The sequence below is a fragment of the Dermacentor andersoni genome, chromosome 3, assembly GCF_023375885.2.
Source record: "Dermacentor andersoni chromosome 3, qqDerAnde1_hic_scaffold, whole genome shotgun sequence".
NCBI lineage: Eukaryota > Metazoa > Arthropoda > Arachnida > Ixodida > Ixodidae > Dermacentor > Dermacentor andersoni.
The window spans coordinates 79,181,071-79,200,842 of record NC_092816.1 but is presented as its reverse complement, the minus strand read 5'-3'; the positions used below and the strand labels follow the sequence as shown (position 1 = coordinate 79,200,842).

The 19,772-nt window shown below is 45.0% G+C and overlaps 1 protein-coding gene and 1 long non-coding RNA gene across 2 annotated transcripts in view; one reads left to right on the top strand and one right to left on the bottom strand.

Moving 5' to 3' along the window:
* Positions 1-19,772, top strand: part of LOC140216364 (uncharacterized) — a 41,480-nt gene that overhangs the window by 2,856 nt on the left and 18,852 nt on the right. The window lies entirely within an intron of this gene.
* LOC126544293 (uncharacterized) lies at positions 10,119-19,273 on the bottom strand. Its single transcript, XM_050191558.3, has 4 exons — positions 19,034-19,273; positions 15,253-15,323; positions 13,657-13,746; positions 10,119-11,055 (listed from the first exon to the last, which is right to left on the bottom strand). The coding sequence occupies exons 1-4, from the start codon at positions 19,074-19,076 to the stop codon at positions 10,915-10,917; spliced, it is 345 nt and encodes a 114-aa protein (XP_050047515.1). The 5' UTR covers positions 19,077-19,273; the 3' UTR covers positions 10,119-10,914.

Genomic DNA, 19,772 nt, shown 5'->3' with positions numbered 1-19,772 from the left:
GATATCGTTGTGCTTTGAGTGTGTTTTTTTTTTTCAACTCAAGCTCGCCTAATAGTTGGATTCGAGACACCCTTTTAGAGCTGCCTTGTTCTTCACATCACTACACGTGAAATTATAAAGGGTGTTCAACGTAACTTGAGCCAAGCATTAAAAATATGCAAATGCTCGTCTCTGTTTCTTTCTATCTCCTCCTTCTCTATATTTCATTCCACCTAATTAAGTAACAAATGTTAATTAATTAATCAACTTCTGTTCTCTAAAATTAAAATTAGATGAAATGTGTCAATCAGACATTTGTAGTTTATATATATATATATATATATATATATATATATATATATATATGTATATATATATATATATATATATATATATATATATATATATATATATATATATATGCGTGTGTGCATGTACTAGACGCCCTCCTGAGCTCCCATCTCTCTTCCTCAATACCAAGTGCCCTGACACACTTCATACATGTGCGTTTTCCCCTTTGATGCTCGTAATGCTAACTCATCCATGGCAGAAAAGAGATCAGGAAAAATAATGTACGAAAAATGATGAAGAGGTAGCGAGAGTGAGCACATTCGCAGAGGAATGACCGCTAACAGTCACAAGTGTTCACAGAGTACAGTCGCTTTCAGGAAGCACAGTTGGTCTTTTGTGGCCTTGCGTATAGGGAAAGCTTCCAGGATATATTCCTCCAAGAGCGGTCTAGCGTCGAAGCGGCTAATAGTAGCTCACGGAGCAGAGCATTGAGCGTAGAAGTGGCACAGAAAGCGCTCTACTGTCTAGTCACCCTATCGCAGGCCGCGCTTTTGGCCATTCCTAAGAAATTGTAAATGCAACGCCCATCCATAGGCAACACAGCAACACCGTTTTGCGATGGGAGAGTTCAGCTGAGAGAGAGGCTGTTCATGGAGGTAAAGAGGCGCTATTCTTTGCAGCAATAAAGTTATTAATTAATTAAGTAAGTAAATAAATAAATACGTAGAAAAAGATACTACCGAACATCGCTGGAAGCACGTCTCAGCACATTGGGAAAGGGGCGGCGGACATAAAGAGAAAGAAAGAGAAGAGCACAGGTGACAGGCGAAGTCGCAATTAAAGGTCTAGAGAATGCAAGCGGGCGTAATTCCAATATAGATGCGTGATATGGCCAGCAAACGATTGGAGTCACCCCCCAGCATCCGTTCTTTGAGGTGCTGTAGGCAGCCGCAGTTCAATGTAATAAACGCTTCCTGAATACCACTTTCTACAGTTAGTTCATCATCGGCCATACCTCGTTCCGGATTTAGTGGCAGGCGCTCTGAATCACAACTCCGCTGTCGTGACAAGAACTTACAACTTGTGGTATCTTCAAGCGGTCGCCTCCATCCCTCGATTCAGAGTCGGGCAGATCCGGCGTTCCTCTAACTCGGAGGTAAAGGACAAGCGCGCAAGCCGAACGTGCGACTCGCTCTCGGAGGACGAAATGGCAGACGTGAAACCACGTGACTACTGCCAATGTCTGATGTTTCGCCCGCGGTTTCGCCTATCCAAGCTCCCAGCGCTGCCGGTAAAAACCGGCGGATTCTCCGGTGGGACAAGCCTTCGTTCAGGCGCCAGCATGCAATGTCCTAGGTTGCCTAGGTTAGCTGTTATGACGTTGTGGGAAACGCTCTCGATCTCGACGAACTGCTCCGACGACAGGGCTCGGAGCTCCTCAAAGCACTCGAAGGGGGAGGAGAGCGCTGGAGGAGAACCAACCAACCGAACCAAAGGCGCGCACCCCCTATCAACCAGCCGAGCACAACGCCGCTGACAAGAGCGGTCTAGAGCGCTCCGAAACGGCAAGCCGATGACGCTATTAGAGAACAAGACATACTTCTGGCTCTTACGATTGTGGGAATACTAGAAACATGGGTTTACCGAAACGTTGTTCCAAGCAGACAATTCCGAATAGCGTTTCTCGCCTTAAATGCGCTAAACGCAAGAAACTCTGCAGCATGTTGCGGTGCGCGTCCCTTGAGGACTGCGCTTATTGTACGATAACGCCAGCATAATAAGACGTTAGAAGAGACGGGTGCTGTCTTGTGTCTCGTCACAAACATATCCAAGCCAACACACTGCATTAGCAACCTTTCTGTCGTTTCTCGGAGGACGCATCTTGTTAGATCTATGAAGACCGGACACTCAACGCCTGACGCTCCGCGCTCTGCTCCACGAGCTTGCTATTAGCCGCTTGTATGGCAGACTGCGCTCGGAGGAAAGTGTCCTGGGAACTTTTCCTAAGTGCTAATAGATGCTCACGGCCACAAAGACCAACTGCGCTTCTCGAAATCGACTGCACACTATATAGGAACCATTGCGACTGTCAGCTGTCATTACTCTTAGAGTGGGTCCACTCTGGCTTTCCCTTCACTATTCTTTTCTTTCTGTTCACTTATCTTTTCGTTTTTTTTTTCCTCTATTTGGCATCAGCGTGCAAAAGAGGAAGTCAAATGACTCGTTTTGAAGTGGACACACTTTTCTGCCGTCCGCTGAAACCTGAATAATAACCCGCCGTGGTTGCTCAGTGGCTATGGTGTTGAGCTGTTGAGCACGAGGTCGCGGGGTCGAATCCCGACCACGGCGGCCGCATTTCGATGAGGCCGAAATGCGAAAACACCCGTGTACTTAGATTTAGGTGCACGTTAAAGAACCCCAGGTGGTCGAAATTTCCGGAGTCTTCCACTACGGCGTGCCTCATAATCAGAAAGTGGTTTTGGCACGTGAAACCCCATTATTTAATTTTTTTTTTAACCTGAATAATAAGCAAAAGAACTGTTTTCTTCGAAGACGTCCTGCGAATATCCAAGGTCCTTTATCTTGCAATCTGTTAGAGGATAAATTGCGTTGTGAATTATAGAATGTAGGAAGAGTAAACCAGCGGAATTAAAGTTTACATTTCATTTAGCCGTATCCACTCAATGGAGATGTAGCAAGTCTTTACCGTAGGTGGTGAAGAACTAAGGCAATTCCAAAATTATGATTCGCGAATGTAGCTCCATACATCCTGCATTTGGCCCTGAAAAAGAAGTAACGTTCAACGCACAATGATAGTGGCACGCATTGTAACCCGTCATCAGAACGTGATCGGCAGGTCAAGGCGTTGCTTAATCGGACATTAATCATCGTAAATTCCGGCGCAATCTCTGGAGCTCGCGTTTCATCGGGAATGTACGCGAGTGTTCGCATGCTGGGTAAATAACACTCTTTCGCTGTAAGGTATGCGACAACATTCTGTAAATATCGTATACATGCCGGCGCGTCGTACGCCAAACGATAAAATTGTAACAGTGGTTAGAAGCTGAAGAAAGGGGCCTAAAAAAGCGAAAAGGAAATGTATAACAGTAGCCTTAAATATCACCTGAAACATGTTCGAAGAAGCCCCAACACCACATTGGAGTACCGACATAAAAGAGCTCTACACTGCTCCGATTACTGGTAAATAAAAAATGTAGACAGCATGATACACTCCCGTAACACATGAAGGCGAAAGCCTGCTGCACACGTGGTAATGCATGAAGTTATTCGATTGGAGGGGTCACACTTGCAAGCTTGACAGAACATAGTTATAACGGCGCGTTTTGAGGACAGGACACAGAAAGAATGCACACAGGACAGCCGCCGAAGTCCATTCATATAGTCTTCTCCGCCCCTGAGAAACTGACGTATATATGTTACGTGCTGTGCACTGAGCACCCACTTCGAAAAAGTGGGCGAAAAAAGCACGTTGCGCCCCTTGTAAGCCGCCAAAAGGAGGTGGTATAGCACATTCCACTCTATTGTGGCAAATGCTACGTCGGCCAGACTGGTGGATGTGTTAATGACCGTTTGAGTGAGCATCGTGCAAATATGCAGGCTTTCGTATCGGGGTGTCACTTGTCCTACCATAGCAAAAGGTGCCCGTGTACTCCAGTGTTCAGAGACGCTTGTATACTCGGAAGTTTCAAGGCTCAAAAAGAAAGTGAATTGCTTGAGGCATTTCGTATAAGAAAGAGAAGGAGAAGGTTGCATTAGCACCGCGTCACTTAATTTATCGAGAAATGAAGAGATGTATTTGCACAATAAGTATGGAAGTCCCCGGATGTGAAGAGCGTTAAGTATGTTCCAGCGTGGTTAGAAATTTGTCTTTAATCCTGCGCAGATCAGGACTTTCAGTAGTGAAGCGCGACATTATGATACGCCTTTGTGCTGACAAAGTGCGCTGTGGCAATGTTTTTTCTAATATTTATGCGCAGCAGCTCCTGCTCGTGTAACGTTTCCGCAGTAAAGCTCAGTTGAAGTTTCTGCTGTAACTGTCCTGTCTGCATTCTTTCTGTGTCCGGTCCACAAAACGCGCCGTTAAAACCATGTTCCTTCAAGCCTGCAACCAACTAGCCCATCTAAGTTTCTTAATTGCTTCTTGCAAGGTGTAACGAGCCTCAGTGCGAAGTAAACGTATTGCAGTGTAGGTGTACATCCTCAACGATGAATGCGAGCACCTAACGCACTACCTAATTGGTACTTCCTTCTTTCTTTGGCTCTCGTTCCGTCTTTTCCTCTTTCTTTCGTTCTTCCTTCCTTTCTTTCTTTCTGTGTTCTTTCTCGCGTTCTTTTGTTCTTTCTTTCCTTCGTTATTTCTTTCTTTCGTTTCTTCATTGTTGTTCAGCCATTGCATCTTTGCTTGTTTACGGCGGTATGAGCCATTCCTGATTACGTTATTTTTTTCTCGGGTATGAACCATTGCTGCTGATATTTTTTGCGCCGCTCGTCTAGTTCTCTTGTATCACTCTTCTACTTTTTTGTATCACAGACTAGACGCCGCTTTATTAAGGTATGAGCCCTTGCAACGAGCTGCTCAAGGCTTTCACCTTAATAAAATATTACCTCGTGTGCCAATGTAGCCATACCGTTTGGGGCTACTTCCACCATGGGAACTATGTCGGACCTCGTGTTTCACTTGACTGTACACGTATGTCAGCCCTAATTTTCATAAATTGCCGTGTTTTCTTCTTTATGTGTTAACAATAAAAAGCCAAAATATATTCCGCAAAGCAGACATCCGAATACTTCAGTACTTTTCGTTCTAACGCTCATGTCCGCGCTGCTCCATCTGTTACAAAGTGCCGAAAAAATTATCGAATGCTTGTTCCCAGGCAGCTGTTTTTATTCCTTGTAACGCCAGGAAACCGAGCCTGATGCCACCAACGCTCAGAAATCTAATCGGGTGGGCATACAATGTTTACGCACACCTTGCGTGATGTACCATAGCCCTGAGGAGCTTCTTGTATAATGTAGGAGTGTCCATTGTAAAGGCATAAGTGCACGGTTGGTCACATGCGCTTCAAGTTCTTGAGCTTGAAATACGCCAAGACAACCTGTCCAACCATTCGTACCTGCTTTATCAGAAGCATACGGCACCATGAATATCCCGGCAGTATTTTTTAACGGCACCACATTTTAAGAAATAGACCAATGTAAATCTTGCTGACATTATCGTTATCCTTCGAGTGTGGACATTGGTAACCTCTAGATACGGAGCATCAACAGCAGCAACAATAGCCATCGCGCATGACCACCCCATCAATTCGTACATTCATGTCGACTTCGCCCGACTTCCATCGCATCATCTCGCCTCCCTTCCTGCCGCTCGACCTCGTTCAGCGTTTAGCAGAATTATTGCCACCAACCATGGAAGTTTACTGTCAAACTTCACACCTGCAGCACGACCATCTCTAGCGCTGTGGTGCCTGCATCCACTCCAGGCCCTTCTTGTCATTCTCGGCATCAAAAATAAAACGGAGATGTCATCTTTTGCCCTCAAACAAACCGTGCTCACATTCTTATATGTGACAAACACAACGAACGCACCCACATTTACACGGATGGTTCTGTCTCCTCTAAAAGTTCAGCTGGAGCAGTGGTACTTCCCGCTCAATCTGCAACCATCAAATTCAAGACGTCTCGCGTTACCTCATAGACGGCTGCAGAACTCGCAACTATCCGTGCTCTGGAGTTTATTGGTCCCAAATCACCACATTCATGGTCCATATTTTGTGATTCAAAGACAGCTCTCCAGTGCCTGCTGTCCCCTTTCAACCACAGACCTAATGTGCAATTAGTCGCAGTCATCGACTACTCCACCAATACGCAATCAACAAGGGACGCAACATCATCTACCAGTGGATACCGGGTCACTGCGGAATTTCGGAAAATCACAGTGCGGATGACGCTGCCCGGTCGGCCCACGATGGTGCCCAGATTATACCCACACCGCTGTCAAGAACAGATGCAGCCACAAGTCTTCGCTCCCTCGCACGCGAGCTTACGCAAGCTCTGTGGAACACCAGTGATTTCACGAACGCACGTCTTGACAGATTGGATCCAAGTTTGCAACTCCGTCTTCCACCAGGGTTGCCACGAGTGGAAGCAACACTTCTGTGCCTCCTATGGCTCGGCGTGGCATTCACGAACTCCTATTCCGTCCGCATTGGAATTTCCGACAGCCCTGCTTGCAACACCTGCGGCTGCGAGGACACGGTCGCGCACCTCCTCTGTGACTGTCCACGTTACAATGTGCCAAGAAACGTGCTTGTGACCGCGCTCGAAAAACTGGACAATCGCCCCTTCACAGAAGAAAAAGTTCTAGAACACTTGTCCAAACGAATTTTGGCACTCAAGGCCTTAAGGGCTTTGCTGAAGTTTTTAAGGGCCTGTGAATTGTGCGACCGCCTTTGACTATTGCTGCGCGTAAAATCGCTTTACTGCGTGAATTTTCTTGTTTTTTTTTCTCTCTTCTTTCTCCTTTTATTCCCTTTACCTCTTTCCCCAGCACAGGGTAGCCAGCCGGTTTTTACACTGGCTAACCTCCCTGTCTTTCCTTCCCTTTTGTCTCTCTATCTCTCTCTAGATACGGAGTAAGTTTAGCAGTTGTTTGCGTAATGAACAAAGCTACGCGGTAATTAAGTTTTCAATAATTGATCTTCGGCGGCGCACACAACTTAGTTTTGAGTCAGTCCTCTAGATTATTTAGCTGAGCGAAGAAATTTTCATTAGACATGCTTCAGTAAAAGCCACGCGAAGCAATGTTTTGCAAATAATCTCTGAAAGCTTGGGCCCTATGATGTAAAACTATCCCAATATGTTTTTACTCCACTTTCCTGACGTCAAATTTACGTAACCGCCGACGCAAGCACAGGGCGGTGACCCGCAGCGTTGTCTGAACAGCCCAATCAAGCGTTTTCCTCGTTCTCCTAGCCTACATTGAGCGCTTTTGGCCTACATTGAGGCGAGGAGGACGCTCAAGTGCAGAGGATACCGATAGTGCTGGGCCATTTCACTGAAAATAGATAACCGGAGGGAGAGGGAGTTGCCGTCGTCTGCGACTGGTCCGCTTTCCCTTACTTAGCTTGCAGTGGGTTAACTAAAATTGCGGCACCGTGCCGACAGTTACTGCGCTGCCCTTTACCCCAACTTTTCACCTTTCCATCATAAGAATCTCCTTGTGCGACGTGCAACAGACTCCTTAAAATGACGCTAAAACGGATCCTCATCAAAGAAGAGTTGGCAGAACGATGTCGTATACGTGCTGAAAGGGGTCAATAACGTTATACGGCCACGCAAAAAGTTTTGTTAGACGCAAATAACCCATGATCTCCGGCAGGGGCGAGTAGCCGATGCCAGAGCGATCGGCGGCAGCCATCTTCTATTCCTTTCGGAATAAAACAGCCTCCGGCTATTCAGGCAAAAATGTAGTTTTGTTCGCATACTAATGCATCTTTAACGCTTACACGTTACTTTGACGGAACGAGTTTTCGCGGTTTTGTGACGTAGAGTGACAGACAGGTGATGTGGTTGCAGCCTAAAACCTTTTGACCAATAGCAGATAACCAGAAATAATTATTTTCTTTTTGTTCGGTCGAATCATGCATAATCAGTGTGTTCATGTTCATGTCATGTTGAATTGGGAGCTATCGCGGTATTCGTGACGTCGCTTGGCAGACAGGCGAAGTGGGGTAGGGTCCAAGAAAATCTTTGACCAATCGCTGAGGGCTGATTGCAGGATTGGAATGAAAATTTTGGAATACCTTAACGTTTTGCGCCCCATAACTGACGCAGTAAAGGAACGTCTGTATGGGTGACCTGACCGGACCGAGCCTTTCGTGACATTTTCAACATGGTATCGCGCAGTCAGCATGTTCCGTGCCGCCAATCCGCTTTCGATACATATTTACGTTGTTCAAAGGCAAGCAGTTTAAGGTTTTAATGTCATTACGGCAACGAACGTGTGCCGCCCGAAATTTGCATGTTCGCAGAAAGGATGCACGACGCAATGATGGTACCGATTTAACATGTCATTGCTCCGAAGACATTGCGCTGCCGTCGAGGCAAGGAAGATAACGTAGGCGAAACGCTTAGCGGCTCCTCGGGGGCCATGCCGATGGCGGTGGTGTCACTGAGACGAAATACAAATAGGCAATATTAACGTCACAGGCGCTTTTCTAGCCAAGATGTACACCTCGGTTCCGCAATGCATTTGTCGCCTCCGTGAGCAAAAAATGCGGGCCGGTGACGGCGAACGTGCAGTATGGGACCTTCCTGTGGCGGCGGCGAAGCAGGCTTCAAGTACTCCGCCCTTAATAATAATGATAGTAATAATAATAATAATAATAATAATAAAACAGGGTGCATTGTTTCAAGTCGATGGGTACGTTGTAATCGTTTGTGAATGGCATATAAACTCGCGAGCAGGAGGCATTGCCATAGATGCCGAGGAGAAAATGAATGTACAGCCTTGACTTGCAAGAGAACAGTGTCGCCGACTGTGGGGATACCTGTGCCGTGCAAACGAAAGACGGAATTGTAATATCTACTGTGTATATATCCGCACACCCAAGTGTGATATTGAGAAGTTCATTACCCCACACTTTGCATGGTTAGCCGTGATGACACTACCCCAGTGATCACCATTGGAAACTTCGATGTGGGCATTTCAAAACCAGACAAGAAATGGTTCCCTGAACTTTGTGCAAGAGTTTGGTTTGAAGTGCCACACCAATCCAAGCCAGTCAACTGAGCAACAACAGTCGTGCACAAATTTAACTATGGCCAAGATTCTGTCTAAGGTTGTGACCAAACCAACCCCTGTGTATCGCAGTAATCACAAAACTATCGTAACTACAATTCTGAAATGATGAGAATAAATATAGGTCATCTTGCTTAACCCTGTGTGATGTGCTATAGCTTAGCTGTTCATCTACGTTGACAGAGTGGAATGACTCCTAATTGTTGTTGTTGTTGTTGTTTTTGATTTTTTGCGTCGGCTTCGCTTTCAGAAAGCGTTATTGCTATAACGGCAGTGTCATTCGTTCTTGTCTCTGTGGATGTAAATAAGGCTTAAAATAAACTCTATACCCGCGCCGTGGTGGCTTAGTGGCTCTGGTGTTTGGCTGCTAAGTACGAGGTCGCGAGATCAAATTCCGGCCACGGTGACCGCATTTCGATGGGGCAGAATGCGAAAACACCCGAGTAGTCAGATTTAGGTGTACGTTAAAGAACCCCAGATGGTCGAAGTTATTCCGGAGCCCGCCACTACGGCACGCCACATAATCATATCGTGGTTTTTGCATGCAAAAACCACATACTTTTCAACTTTGCATTCCATTTGTCTGCGAGAGTAGGTGAAAGCAAGTCAATGCTGTCTAGCTCATACGCACGTATATACACAAAATCACATACACCACTCTCTCTCTCACACACACACAGATACAGAGACGCACAGATAGCACACATGCTCGCCCCCACACACATTTACACACGCCCATGCATGGGCACTCGCACAAAAAATCTACGCAGACACGCACACGGAAATGCAGGCATACACAAACGCCCGTATGCTCGCAGCAGCACTAGTAGACACGCAGACCCACGTCATCAACGCTCCTCAAACACTACTGCGGCTGTTTTCTTGGCTATCATTGGGAAATGGGGTACATCGTGAACACAAGAGTAAACCAGAGACCACAAAAACAAGCCCTGTGCTGAGACAGGGGCCTTCATAGCAGTCCGATGTTGCCAAGTATGCAGGGCTTTCAAAGAATCAAAAAGCATCTTCTTGCAGCGTCGTAAAGTTTATTTTCTGCCGAAGGAAAGCAGTATGCATGACCTAAAATTTAGAAAGTTGTGGATCGCAAAGTGATCTCTAGCTCCGAAAAGTTCGAAAGAAATGTATCGAAAATGTATAATTTGTGATGGCGATTCCCTTCACAGCACTGCTGATTTTCTTTTATCATGACATTTTTCGAGAGAGAGAGAGAGAGAAATGCGAAAGGATAGTGACAGGGTAAAATGCAAGAAGAGTCATGTTCTCAGAGATCAGTTTGTGAGCAAACACCAATTAAGCTAGACAAAAAAAAAAAGAACGAGAGCACCTGTCCTTCATTAGGAGTCGCCTGAGCCTGTTTTTTCGCTAAGTATACTGGTGACCTTAATGCTCTCGCAGCGTCACAAGAAGCAGCGACAAACAGCAAATCCTTATTACTAGTACCCTAAGACGCATCTCAAGGTCATGTTTAGTGTTTCCCCGCGAAAAAAAAATTTAATATTCCTAATTTTTTGCGCCCAGCAAAATGCCATACTTTTATTTTCCACTATTTTGTTATCAATTCTACATTTACGAACTGACCAATGAACGCCGTAAGTAGCAGCACCAACTAATAGCCGCCGCAAGGTGGATATTATTTACAGAGTTATCACAGGCGCGAGCGGCGCCTTAAATATGCATGACCTCGATCAGTGCCGCTCGGGTCTAACGCATCGTTGGTCCTAATTACATAAACAAAAAACTAGAAAGTGTCCGTTCTGGCGAAAGCGCTTGTGACGGTTATAACACTCGCGCACGTTGAATCACTTGGTGTTCTCGTCGACCTTGGGCGTCACGGCACCGCCCTCCTTCGCGTCTCCACCGTCGTCTTTCGTAGGGCGATCTTTTCTGGGTTTGTCCAAGAGGCACAGACCGTTCTTGCACACGCCTTCGTGCACGAAGAACTGCAAAACAAGGAGTTGATTTCAGATACGGCAGGGACAAGCACCTCTAACGCGTGCGTCATAAGAGAGATTCGATGTCGCTACTCACTCACGCCGTATGCATGCATGCAGAAACAGAAACGTGAAGCTTGATTATACAGTGGCAGTGGCAAGGAAGGTGTGGAAGCAGAAATGATCTTGGGAACACTCTGTGAGGTATTTTGGTTCTGTTTGCGACCTTACAGTGAACACTTAGGAGCTACTGTGACGTCGTACTGCTTATCGTGGTGCGCAGGTTTTGTGCTAGAATACAGTTGGCGCGTATTTCTTTAATCATTTTTTTCGATGGATTGCAAAAACAAAGCGCTTAACCGATATTTTCATGTATTTTTGGTCATCACAACTCCGTAGCCTTCCGCTAAGTCGCCCCTGCATGCTTAGGTATGGGTTTGCTTTTGTCTGTTCTTTTATTTTCTTAAATTTTTTGCATGAAGCCACTAGGACAGTGTAAACCAGCCCATGGTATGTTCCAAACGCTATAGCTGTTGCAAGGGAGTGCTATTACCGAACAAGCATAAAATTTACTTGCATTATTTTTTGTGTACTACAACGTCACAGTGAAATTAGTTAAATACAATGCATGTAATAAAAAACAAATTATTCAAACAACTGAAACACCGTGCCATCATCACGTTTCAGGAAAAAAAAACCAGGCCACCATCGCTTTGCCCGTAGTGCTAAGACTACACTTCGCTTAAAGGGATACTGAAGAGTAAAATTATTGGAGCTGTATCAGTAAATTACCCTTCGACAATACCGGATAAGTTACGCTTACTGTGAGAGCACACTTGGTAAGCAAGAAAAGACGCATAAAACGAAGGTCGAGTGGGGATGCCTCCTTGAGGTTTCCGAACTGGCTGTCGGTGACGTCATAACTTCTGGCGGCGTCTGCGCGGGCCTAGTTAACTTTTTATTGCTAAAAATGGACTACATTGTTTTCTGAAAAAAGAAACGAAGGAGTGCATTTTGGAAGTCTTAGGAAGTTTTACTGAGCCACAGAATTGCGTAATTATAGGCCCACTAGCTTTTCTTTCAATATATTATGAAATATTCACGAAGATAATTTCCAATGGAATCAAGGCAACAATTGACTTCATTCAACCAAGAGAACAGGCTGGCTTCTGGAAGGGATATTCTGCAATGAATGACATCCATGTCATCAATCAGCGCGTTGAGAAATCTGCTGAGCGCAGTCAACCTCTCAATACTGCTTTCATTGATTATGAAAAGGCATTTGATTCAGTAGAGATACCAGCAACCATGAAAGCATTGTGTAATCAAGGAGTACAGGAGGCACACGTGAATATCTTTGGAAATAGCTGCAAAGATTCCACAGCTGGCTTGGTTTAGAGCAAAAATTGCCTAAATTGAAAGGGGTCAGGCAAGGAGCCGCAACATTTCCAAGGCTATTCACTGCACGCTTAGTATTCAAGCTATTACACTGGCAAGGCTTATGAGTGAGGACCAACGGCGAATATCTCAGCAACTTTCGGTTTGGAGAAGTTGTCCTGTTCGGGAACACTGTAGATGAATTGCAACAAATGACTGAGGACTGCAATTGAAGAAGTGAAAAAGCACGGTTCTAGAATAATATGCAGAACACAAAGGTAATGTTTAACAGCCTGGCAAGAAAACAAGAATTCAGATCGCCAGTCAGCCTCTAGAGTCGGTACAGGAGTACCTTTATCTACGCTAATTACTCACAGGCGACCCTGAGGAAATTTACACAAGAATAAAAATGAGTCGGAGTGCATACAGCAGGCAACCCCAAGTTTTTAGTAGGAGCTTACCACGGTCGTTGGAAAGGAAAGAGTACAATAACAGCGTTCTACCAGTGCTAACATAGTGGGCAAAAACTTGGAGCTTAACAAAGAAGCTCATAGAACGAAAGAAGTTGGGCGTAACGTTTATAGACAGCAACAGAGCGGTGTGGATCAGAGAGCAAACGGGGGTAGCCGATATTTTAGTTGACATTAAGAAAGACATTGTAGCTGGGCAGGCCATGTATTGTGTAGGGTAGATAACCAGTGAACCATAAGAGTTACAGGATAGGTGCGCAGGGTAGGAAAGGGCAGTCGATGACGGCCGAAAATTAAGAGGAGTGACGAAATTAGGAAATCAGAAGGTGCAAGCTGGAATTAGCTAGCGCAATACAGGGGATTAGTTGTATGTCGCTAGTAGAGGCCTTCGTCCTGCAGTGGACATAAAGAATGGGTTGATAATTGTGATCACCGAGCCACAACGGAGAAATCACGGGAAATTGCTCTGAAATCCGGGATGCCACAATGACCTACATGTGCTGTTTTTCTTTGGACGCTGAATTGAAGAAATTCAAATTTGACCCTAATTTATCTATAATGATGAATATATTACCACGAAATACATGAAAATTGACTTCTTTATAAAAAACATTCACCAGCCTCAGTTAACTTAGAGTTTCGGGTTACTTTTTCCTTGAGTGCCAACGAGACGTGGTGCGTGTACCGCTTGCTAGACAAAAATGCTTTCTGTAATGATGACGTAAATTCTGAGGGAGTGAGAAAAACTCGCCGCGTCTCTTACCCTGCAAGGGGTGCCGTCCTCCTCCATGCCCATCTTGATGTAGCCTTCGGGCATGTGGCACAGGTAGACGCAGTACGAGCGCACTTTTTCCTGCGTGGATGCGTGGAAGCACACGTGAACTCGCTGCATTCGTGTGACTCAGTTGCGTGTCTCAGCTAGTGGCTTTTCCGAGACCGCGTAGCATTATCGGCAAGCATGTATAGGGAGGGAGTTCCAACGAAGTAAACACTCAGGGGCCCGATAAAGGGCCATTAACGTTCGCGTGCTTAGTCGTGTTAAAGGAACGGGTGGGTGGAAGGCGTGGCGAGAAGGCTGACGTGTAAGCATGTCGTGTGGCTTGTGGAAAAGTTTAGCTGGTTATTAAGCACACTACATATTATGATGTAATCTGCATTACTCAATTGCGGGCGTAGAAGGCCAGTCAGTACCTGAATATCACTAATGAACGAATTAAGTAACTACAGTTGAAGCATTCCTATGTAACTTGCTCAAGGATATCGTTGCATGCACGATCGGTAAATTCAAACTACCTAGCAAGCGATGGTTTCCCTCAAATCTCGTGCCCAGCTCCCGTTTGGTCAAAGCATTGTTTCGCAGCGCCGAAAAATGACAATGTGCGCCAGTTTCCTCTCTCTCGCTCTCTCTCTCTCCCCCCTCTCTCTCTCTGTGCGTGTGTGTGTGCGTTTGTATGTATGCACGCGTAATGTAGCGGGGGGTCTGCTCATGTTACTTTTGCGTGTAGCGACCAGTTCGGTCATAATCGGAGTTCGTGATTCGTCTGTTACATCAATGTTTGCTTCTTTTCTTTTTTTTTTACTTTTGATTCTTTCGTGACGTCTGCTCGTGCGTGGTTCGCTCTTCGCGAATGACTGGAAAAGGCCACACGTGACAGGCTCCTTGTGCCCGGCGGTAAATAAGAACGTTATGCTTGGCTTGGCTCGGCATGGCGTGATACTTGCCATTTCTACATGGCGGTGTGTAAGCATTGTTCAATGTTACGTTGAATTTCGTGTCCCTCGTCGAAATCACGTTGCTCTCAGATCTTTTTTTTTTCTAGCTCTCTCGCCTGTGGAAACCACTGAGGAAACATTCGTGTCGAGGCAAATGTATTGCTGCGTTCTGGTGCCAAATTAATATTTGTATTTTTGATGCACTTCTACCTGACGTTACGGAAAGCGATAATTAGCTTTCTTTCTCTGTTGTTTTTACTAAGTACAAGCGTTATTGGTATAAAATAGGAAGTCATACTTTTACAGCGTAGGGAACCTTGCTCGCTGAATATGCATTGAAAGAACGTCGCTGAATGGCACGATTGGCTTTTAGAATAGCAGCCCATTTCGCTTATGAAGGGATTGCAGAATTTCAGCAGCACGTCTGCTTAGAGGTAAGAGTAGTTTTACCCTCACAACTGTTGTGCCATCTGAAACAGCATAGGTACCCTGGAATCGTTATATTGAGTTTGGCTCTAAAATTATTGCGCAGCAATTTCCAGCTTGAGTTCGCAGAGGCATTGAGCTGTTCTGCCAAAGTACACCTCAGAAACTAAGCCGGGACAAAATGAGTTAAGTGCTGTGTGTCCCGCCGTATCGCACTCACCACTTTCGTTCGCAGTCTGTGGCACTCTGGGTCCGTTGTCAATGCAGCCCCGCTCATCTCTGCAAGCATGCCTGCATCGCAGCGATTGCACATGAATCTTCAAGTTTAACTCTCGCAACGTTTGCAACAAGAAAGACAAACGTTGAAGCATTTCTTGAGTGATGTATGCTGTGTCTGTCCTTCTCTTGATCTGCGTATCCGTGCAAGTTTATCTCAAATGCGTTTGCATTCTCGGGCTGCATTACTTTTGCTATATCTACTAGCGCTGACGAAAGGTGCACGCTCATGGCTTACGTCGAACACGTTCCGTAAAACAGAACCTAACACGAATAACTCCATAGGCATGCAACGCTATTCGTACTGACCACATATCTTAAGCGTCGCGTTAAAAAGTGCGAAATGCACCGCGCATTTGCTGCGTGGCTTCGTGGGCGTCATCTATATACTCTGTCTCATGATAGCCTTGTTCTCTTTCTTCATTTAATTCTTATTTATTTATTTATTTATTTATTTATTTATTTATTTATTTATTTATTTATTTATACCAGAGAAAAGTCGAAAAGCGGAGATATTTTTACTTCGATAAGTACGGAACAAGCCATTTACAATGGAATGCAGCAGTTGTGCAAGCGAACGTGCAGCTCTCCAGAATCAGTGAAAAAGAGAAAGGAAAGACGGATCGCTGAGTCTATTTGATTAGTAAAGCCCAAACACCATAGATACCTTGAAGTTCTGCAGTGTTATAACTAAATAATCACCGACGAGAAAAAAATAGAAGGGCATTTGTTCTCAAACTCATTTGCGCATGCTTTCTGCAGCAGTCTCTCCTCGTAAGCATTCCGAATGTAGAGCATTGCAGTTCACGTATTGCGCTGTAGTTAAAGCAGCAACGGCTCGAGATTGGTGTTACCGAGCTGTAGATCTATTACGGTTTCAGTGCAACCTAAATATTTCTCTTGGGTTTGTCTCACTAGAGCTGCGTTTTCGTTAGTACTGAGACGCGCTTCGCTTACCGATCCTTATTGTGACAATCCTGATGCTGTATACGCGATCCCAATTATACTTCTATGTACGTTTCATTATACAAGGTGATAACTTCTAAGTTTTATGGAATCTTTAGATATCGCCTGTGGCTGATGGCATAATTCTTATCCTTGAGCTGCATTATTCGAAGTGGCGGACACTGCTAGCGCGGAAAATCGATACACACATTCAGCTCAATAAGAAAAATTCAATACTTAATTTCTTCATTAATTACTTTACAGCGCAAATTGCAATTTGCGGATTGCAGCTGGTGAGTTTCCAAGACGTATCCACTTAAAATGAATTTCCAGGATGGCACTACTTTCGAGATATATTTCCCAATGTGTGGAACGAAAAACTTGGGCGTTCCAGTTACTTTTGTGCTTCAATGCAGAAAAGATCGTTTTTCTAAACAAACAAGTGCAACAACAGTACTCTATTGGGGCAAGTCTTATGGCGCGTGTCTCCAAACTGGCGTCATTCTGGATATTCATTCAATGTGGATGCGCCTTGCAAACTAACCGGCTACAATCCATAAATTACATGTTCCGTATACGTATTAAAATATAGTTAGTGGATTGTTGTTTATTAGTTGAATATGCGGTTCGATTTCTCGGGCAACTAATGTCCGCCTCTCTGAATACTCCAGCTGAAAAACTACAATTACGTTATCTGCAACAGACTATTCTATAAATTACATAAAACTTAAAAATGATCACCTCGTATGTAAATGCAATTGTACACAAATGCTATATACACGTTATCGCGACTGTGGCGATAAAGGAAACCCGTTGCCTGAAATAAAAAGCGCCTTCTTTCCTGCGTGATTATCGTAGCGGCTTTCTTTTCCCTTCATTTTATTTATTTATTGCTTTAGAGCCTAATTATATAACCTAGAGCTTCGGGTGGAGGCCATACAGAGAGTTATAAACACCGGAAAATTTCAGGACTGAAAATATCATAGAAGTATGCGTTTATTACAGCTATGACAACTGAGAAAATATACAAAATTTTCAACAAACGTATACGGACATTGAAGAAAAGGAGATAGAGTAAAACAGCATATGATGGCAGAAATTAGAGAGGAAAAAAGTTCCCGCCAGGTCCCGAAATATTAGGGAAAATGAAAAAAAAAAAATAAACAGGAATGGACCGAATGGGCATGCTTACAAAATATGTGTGACGTATCTATTCAGTAATGGTGGAGCCATGCGACGGCGTATAGATAGCTTTTAGCGGAATTTCAAGGGATTGATAGATGAGACTATGTGTTCGTGCAGGGCGATTCAAAAGACTGTTGCACTGGGGCGACGCGGATTGGTTCAAAGATGCCGTGCTAGCATTTATTTAAACGAACTAGAGTCTGGCCGTGGTAAATGCGGGGACATACTCCACCATAGTGCTTTTAACTGCTCACGGAGTCATTCTGGGTGTTAGTCAAATGAACGACGGAGGCAAAGGCGCAAGATGCCACGTCGTCACGCGAACGAAGGGAGGCCAAGTTTTAGTGACGGAACGCGACGTTAGACGAGTATTGAGAGATGAAGAAGCGAGCGGCTTGATTCTCGGTCCAGTATAGACGTGCGGTGAGATAAACCTGTGAGAAATACCAAAGTGAAGACGTGAATTCTAGTTTTATGCAGGCGCATGTTACAGGTAATTTTTTTTTTATCCTCAGCAGATGCCGCACTTAACTTTCCCCGCAGAGAGACCAATGTTCGTGAAGCATTGCAAAGGACTGTCTCAGTATGTGTAATCCATATTAGCGATGGTGTCGTGAGAACTTTAAGGTACGATGATGTGGCGTTAATCATGGCAGTGTTTATACCGCAGGCGTTGCCAATAATGGTGTACTTACAAATAAAGGTCATTAATTTACACATATTAAGGTTGAGGATAATGTGCAAGACGGTTGAGGGTAATACGAAGCGTTTGCAATGCACTTGATTGAACTGTAAATTACACAATCATTGCAAGAATACGTAGTTTCGGGGTAATGCCAGTCGTTAGGTCAATTAAACATATAAATAACAATTGTGATAGGTCAGCTCCCTGAGAAACGCCTTATATTCAAGAAGTAGTAGTTCAAGGAGCAGTAGACTATTTTTGGCGCGATGAAACGGCCTTTGAGAAATCTAAGAAAGAGACGTGTACTTGTAGGACAAGATTTGTGTAGCGCAGGAGAACACGTGCGAATTCAGCTAGCTGACGTTTGCGTCACAAAACTTTCCGAAATCAGTGTTGATGGGAGTAGAACAAGTTAACTGAATCAATGTATATTCATTGCAGTAACTTCCAGAAGCTTAGGTGCAATGTTGGTTAGAGCAACCAGTGTGCAGCCGAAGGGCCCTGAACTAGGAAACAAGTGGTTTCATATTTGCCATTCGTGTTACAGCGGCTATATTTTAGTTTTCGTCTGCACTACCTCTCGCCAGTTCTGAGCTGTGCTGCGAAGGCTCGTGCCTGCCAATGACCAAAGAGAGCCACCTCGGGGCTCCTGGGCTTCATTTCAGTGTAAGCAGGCATCAGAGACAGACAACGGTGCAGCCCTTCCTGTCATGTCTGGCCGGTTCACGCAAGCTGTATAGCCTTCGCCGCGCTACACCGAGTTGGTGAGACGAAAATGTAGTTTCAAGATGAAAGATGCATAACGTGCGTCGAAGCATAGAGTTCTCAGGCATAATGCATTTAAAGTACGGTCGCTCGATGCATCCACCACCAATGTGACAGTACAAAACATGACTCAGCTATCACTTACCGAAAACAGTGAGCAGAGCGACGCAGGCTGCTGTCGTCTTCATGTCTATACCGTTAGCTGTGTCGTAAGGGTGCGAGCAGTGCAAACGTCAGCTGGTCTAGCAAACTGCAGTGCGCATGCAATGCTCCTGGCAGATGGTCTACGCCTAGATCCAAGCCTACAGTGTGAGCAAGCCGGCTTCAGCGCGAGAATATATAGGTCTGACTGAACTTCCTCCCCTGCTTGCCGAGACGCCCGTTGATATCGCGAGAGAGAAGCTTCAAACGCAATTGTATATAAGCGTCAAACGAGGGAGCGACAGCTCCAAGTGGGTTGGGATTTCCTCGAAGGTTGTCGTGACAGGCGCGAGGGGCGTTTGGAGGGGGGGCGACCTTGAGAAAGGGGGGGGGGGGGGGTGTTATGACGCCACCTCGAGCATCGCCCTCTCAACGTGTCGACTACGATGCGTCATGTCGGGAGAGGAGATATCAAAAAGTAATAAATATACCAGGAAATGTAAGGAAATCGTAGCACGCAAACGAAGGGGCTCCGCCTTCGGGTGTTTTGTTTGGTACCCGTCGCAAAAACAAAGAAGAAATGCAAGTGAAAGACGCTATGTCTCTTTACAGACATCACGCTTATCTTCCTAAATTGCTATTTTCCTCTTTCTGGCCACCTGGGTTTGTTTCTAGTGGTTGCTATCTCTTTGTCCATCGCTTCTCGGTGCTCTTTTCTATACACTCTGGGAGACAATGGGATG